General features: G+C 42.1%; 1 protein-coding gene across 6 annotated transcripts in view; it reads right to left on the bottom strand.

Annotated features, from left to right (window-relative positions):
• Nucleotides 1-6,000, bottom strand: part of Pax (Paxillin) — a 79,111-nt gene continuing 73,111 nt past the window's right edge. For 3 of the 6 annotated variants that reach the window (XM_034984628.2, XM_034984626.2, XM_034984627.2), the window contains exons 6-9: nt 4,965-5,183; nt 4,712-4,885; nt 4,410-4,640; nt 1-809 (exon numbers count right to left, since the gene is read on the bottom strand). In XM_034984628.2, coding sequence (XP_034840519.1) covers nt 543-809; nt 4,410-4,640; nt 4,712-4,885; nt 4,965-5,183 — 891 coding nt within the window. In that variant the 3' untranslated portion in view covers nt 1-542. Of the gene's footprint in view, nt 810-3,868; nt 4,218-4,409; nt 4,641-4,711; nt 4,886-4,964; nt 5,184-6,000 lie in introns of those variants that run through there. The other 3 variants (XM_034984629.2, XM_034984630.2, XM_034984631.2) reach the window with 2 other exon arrangements.

Here is a 6,000-nt window from a genome sequence, read left to right as displayed (position 1 = left end):
CGGGACAGATAGTATTTATAATATTAGTCGTGACTAACGTGGCTAAAATTCTTCAAAAAAAAAATTTACAGGAGCGACAAAACTTGCTGTTTCCAGAGGTTTTGGTTGTTATGGATACCGTATAATTGATTTTATTTTATTTAAAACGGGAAACAAATTATCGGACGCGGCTGCCTGCTACTTATAAAGGTATCTGAATAATAAAATGTACAAACTGTGCCAATTAGCGGATGTAACCTTGAGCGCTCGGACGTCCGATAGATATCTCGCAAGACGCGTTCCAAACAACTGTGCACACCTATCTGTCGCGGCTTAGACACGTTCCATAGTTTGTTTCCGCCTTAAGAGTTTCTGTTGGACCTTTTCTTGTTTCTGACTAGTCGAAACGACGCAACGCGTCTCTCGATTTTCTAGCGATAATGGCTAAGAAATGTTAAAACCGCCAAAAATGTCTTACATGGTGTTAGAAATATGACGAAATATCGTCCATAAACTTCAAAACCACAGATAGTAAAGAACTTATCAGCGCCATCTATTGACGTTTATCCGAAGAGTTTGTCAAAACACGCGTGGCAGTACGGCTTATCATTCTGTTCCTTGAAAGTTCCTTTATTGAGTTGTCTAAGGCAGAACGCGCAAACAAAATGTTCGGGGTGGAATTTTCGGAACATGGCAGTTATGCAGCGTCCTGCGATGGGTTTATGGCAGCCGGCGCATAAGGAGCCCCGTTTCCCGTGGTAGTGGGTCTCGCAGTATGGCTGACCTTCGTGCTCGAAGAATGATCCGCCATGGAAAGGTTCACGGCATTCCTGTAATGAAATAAAACTGAGTAAGTAATTTAAAGTAAGCGTGTTGCCAGTGATGACATATGGATCCGAGACATGGTCGCTAACTATGGGTCTCATAAGAAAGCTCAGAGTCACTCAGCGGGCGATGGAGAGAGCTATGCTTGTAGTTTCTCTACATGATCAAATCAGAAATGAGGAGATCCGTAGGAGAACTAGAGTAACCGACATAGCTCAACGGGTTGCGAAGCTGAAGTGGCAATGGGCAGGGCACATAGTTCGTACAACCGATAGACGACCCCCCACTAGGTGGACGGACGACATCAGACGAGTCGCAGGGAGCCGCTGGATCCAGGCGGCGCAAGACCGTGGCGTGTGGAAGTCCCTACAAGAGACTTATGTCCAGCAGTGGACGTCTATTGGTTGATGATGATGATGATGAAGTAATTTAGTTCAGACAAGTTCAAAGGCTTTAAAATATCTTTATTGAGACGCTGGCGCTGTTATTTGAAATCCATCGAGTGTGCCGTACCTTGTAAAGAAGCATAAGTACAGTACGCGGCCGAAAGTAATGTACATCGGACTTTAGAATGACATTTCGGCTTTGTAGAGCGTTGTCTCTGTCACGCATACCTATATGACGTTTTGTCGGTCTCAACGACAGGGACACCGCTCTAAAAATCTGCTATCTCTTTCTAAAGGTCGATGTACATTAATTTTGGCCGCGTACTGTGTAAATAGTTATAGACAGTCGCACATAAGAGTTTCTTTTTAATTTATGTACGGAACCCTAAACACAACACTCTTTAAATTGACTCAAGTGTGGGTGTCGTTTTTTTGTAATTTGAAAAAATATTTATTTACTCGATTCCAAATTAAAAATGTCAGTCTGTAAATACGGCATTGGCAAAACAGTAATTATAGCCAGTCGGACCTATAGGATTCCTTTTTTACAATTTATGTACGGAACCCTAAACACAACACTTTTTAAATTGACTCATGTGTGGTGTGGGTGTCGTTTTTTTGTAATTTATCTGAAAAAAATGTTATTTACTCGATTCCAGAATTTAAAACGCCGGTCTGTATAATGTAGCGTCAATGTATTTGTTTTATTGTGAAACGTTACGACATTGTTAAATTACTCCATTTGATATAAACGCTTCAACACGGCATTGGCACGAATCCACTGGATTATCTACACCAGTGCTCGTTTAATGACTTTCAGCTTTAAAAACCGGTCAAGCTCACGGAGGGTTCCGTACCATCGTATAAAAACAACACTTTTTGTGCAAACACAAAAAAAACGTAAACGTTCGTTACAAAAGTAACACTTAACTACAAATTCATGGTTTCAGATTTTTCCCTTGACTTGTGTTATAAGCTGCTTAATCCTTCATGATTCTAGATCAACGGTAAGATATCCTTAGGTTTGATTTCCTTGATGGGTCTTGACAGACAGACAGACAAACAACAAAGTGATCCTATAAATGTTCCTTTTTCACTAAAAACGGCGCATTATCATCATCATTATTATCATCGCCAGCCTGTACACGTCCACTGTTGGACATAGACTTTCCCTAATTTCAACCCTCAGCCCTTCTCACCCAACCACATTTCGTTTCTTTTATCGTCTCTTTAAATATCATAGTGAGTAGTGAGGATTTTTGTTTTTAAGTCCTTTATGTCACCCAGTGGAGCAGTTAGCGTTTTTTAACGGAGGGAAATCTTCTTAAGTTACTTGACGTCCTCAGAAGACATCGGGTAATTAAGGATATTGACCCCCCTTGGCCGCCCTCAGCCTATATTGGAAAGCTCCGAGATGGCTTACGAACAAATCATTGCCTCCCTTACGCGACTCACACATCACCCGCTTTCTCCTGCCCTGAGGGTTCCTATCGACGAGTTCCAGTGAAGTAGGTATTTAAGGCATGCCCCTTTTATTTCATCGATTTTCTTAATTGATGTTTGTTTAGCTGTTAGTGCCCCAACTCTGTATGGTCAGGAGGATGCGCAACTGCATAATTCATTAAAATTACCCTGAGTGTGAGTTTAAGAAAATCAACACTTCTTCCAGATTAGTGTTCGAGTAAAAAATATACGGCCCAAATTGAAAATGTTACAGATTTATTGTACAATGAATAGCCATCGAGGACAGGGCATTTGTATCGTATTCAAGTAAATTGATTTAAAACAGTCTAAAACTATGTGGAGACAGATAAAATGATTAATGACCACCCATGGTTTCAACCGTCTATTTTAGGCAAGAGAAAAACTTACATTTGAACATTTCTTTAAAATCTCTCAGCAGTCCATAGTAAATTGTGTTTGAAAGTTTCTTTAGAAAAAATAAGACAACTCAAACCAGGACGTCTAGAGGATCAGTCCGTAAGATTCCATTAGGACACGAGTTCCCCATATGGAAATGGGGAACTCCATGGAAATAATGGAAAATACAACTTTTAAGGAACATTGCGATTTACGGTTGGGCGTTCCTTAATTATTAATCTCAGTATAGAGCAAACATTTTGAGAACTCACTCGCCATATTTGCTTTATGTGCCAACTGTCATGTCAAAAGTTTTAGTCCTTAATTTAAGGGTGAACCGTACACCGAGCAAATATTGCGAGTGAGTTCTCAAAATTTATGCATTATAAACTTAATATTTGTAATACGTAGTAAAAAGAGAATTCTGACATCATGTTTACCGCGTGGCGACGGTGCATTAATAGACTGCACCCAATTATTAATAGCTTCATCGGGTGGCCCATAAACAAAGCAATCTGCTCCACATAGTCCGAGTGGCTGCTGTGACGTCACGGCTTATTTTAAGCCGTTTCAGCGCGGGAAACCCTACACGCCTAGATCTTGACCCCCTTAACAGATTCTTTGCGTTTTTCGACGTCCTTCATTGAAACAATACATTGATAAGAGTTCATTGCCATTGTACGTGCGTGCGTAGGCGACGCACATGACCTTGACGGACGGTCACTTGCGGACAAGGCGCGAGTGACGTCCGCTGTCATATGTCTGTTTTTATTGCTATTGTTTTGTTTTGAATTTTTTTTTTTGAATTTTTTTTTGAATTTTTTTTTGTCTCTTTTATTTATTTTATAAAACTTAAAGTTACATTACAGTAGCATTATATAAAAATATATTACATAAATTAGATTTCCCTATCGATAACGCTAGGACTAGGAAGTGTTTTGCGAGTGTTATTTGTATAGCATCAGTGTTTTTGTTGTTGTCATACTTTGCGGTACATCATGTCTTGTGGCGAGCATAGCTGAAAAAAAAGATGGGGGAGGGCATCCGATTTGAGGGGGGAGAGATGATCATCCTTTATTCATCTTCATCAACTCCGACGCAGTCGGGGCACACCGGCTTTCCTTCCATGGCATAGAATGTTTTACCCTTTACGGGATTTTGGCAATCCTGCGAGACCAAAACATTGTCTTAAACCTCTTTACTCCCTAACAATTCAAATGATTTTTGAATTGCTAAGGAGTATCATACTCAACCTGGCGTAGAGGATTTTTTTTCAAAATTAAGGCATACATTACCTGTCATGCTCCAATGTTCGACCTGATTGTAGGAGATAAGGAATGCTACTAAAGAGATGCTGACCTTGCATACGAAGCAGTCTGGATGCCATTGCGTGTTGAGGGCGGAAATGTAATTTTCCATGATCGGTTTGTTGCAACCGCCGCATTTTGGCGCGAACATATCGAAATAGTCCGCGCGGCAGTATGGCTTGCCGTCCCTTTCGTGGAACCCATCTTCACCAAACTGCTGCCCGCATTGGGCACAGAAGAAGTGCTCCGTATGCCAAGTTTTTTCGAGCGCCGTTACGCATTTCTGTAAAGGAAACATAACTTTAGGATATAAGACGCGTCGTCCAAATTCACGTAGCAGGTTTGATGACTAACATCAAGGATGGGTCCGTTGCAGTATGCACATCTCGGTGAGAAGAGATTGTGGTAGTCCGGCTCGCAGTACGGCCGGCCGTCGCGCTCGAAGAAATTCCTCGTTCCCAATTCCTGGTTGCAGTGCGCGCATGTGAAGTGCTCGGGGTGCCACGTGCGGCCCAGAGCTGTGATGACCTGCACAGAAGGTTTCATGTTCTCACTCAAAAATCCACATGAACACTAAATGCACAAATTTTCTTGAGGGATATTCCACCTGTCCGACAATGGGTTTCTCGCAGGCGTTGCAGCACCCCTTTTGGGGCGTTTGTACTCCTTGGCGGCTCATGTCTGCTCGGAGGGATCCGAGCATATGTTCCAGAGAGGCGGACTCGGGCTGTCGCGGGTTACTGCGGTAGTGCTCTTGCCAGGCGCGCTTCTCCCGGTGGACGTGGATCCCGCTTTCGCCTCCTGGTGCTGCTCCCACACCGCTCACCTGAGAAATTTCAATCAATTAATTTCCCCCCTGCTTCTTCGATGTTATTCAAGAAGAAATTAAACGCTTGAAAGACAGCAGCGGATAAATCAATCGACTTCAATGAAACTTCGATTTGGACAAAATTAAAATTCGTCCAAGTCAAAGTTTACATTTCGCGTGGCAACGTACAGAAGGTAACCGGTCGAACGAAGCGGACTGGAGTGAATGCGATCCGAGTGAAATCTTTGTCTATGTACTCTAATATTATAAGCTGGCGGCCCCACTACGCCTGTGATGTAACGCCGGGGCTATCTTTAGCTGTGAGCTTTTGGACGAGCGCGAGGGAGACGACGGCAGTTCTGGAGTGCGGCCGCTCGCACGGCTGGAAATAGCGGTGGACCAAGAAAGGCGACTAGTAAATATTATAATAAACGGAAAAGTGTAGTGCAGTGTGCCGAGGTGGCCGTGACAGCTGCCGCCCTATATTAAACCTTTCTCGGATGAATCACGTCATTGTTTATATTATCGAACGAATCAAGGGTAGGGTAACAACAAATCATCTTTAGACCCTTGTTTACCTAATTGTTCGCTGAAACCATCAATGAAATTTGGATTACTTTAGAGCGAAGCACTTTATAGCGTTTAAGATACATATACTTATTATGTGCTCTTGAGTCTTGATACCAGGTCAAGTGTCTATCTGGCAGCTGGCACTGTCCTCAAATCTCAAGATTTTCTTGTAATAGCTGATACTATCATTAGTTTCTACAGATTTAAACATACGATAAAGTTTACACATATTATGTGAACCTTTTTACGTTTTAGTTATATGACA

This window comes from Maniola hyperantus, chromosome 3 (assembly GCF_902806685.2).
Source record: "Maniola hyperantus chromosome 3, iAphHyp1.2, whole genome shotgun sequence".
Classification (NCBI taxonomy): domain Eukaryota; kingdom Metazoa; phylum Arthropoda; class Insecta; order Lepidoptera; family Nymphalidae; genus Maniola; species Maniola hyperantus.
This window is presented reverse-complemented; position numbering and strand designations above follow the sequence as displayed.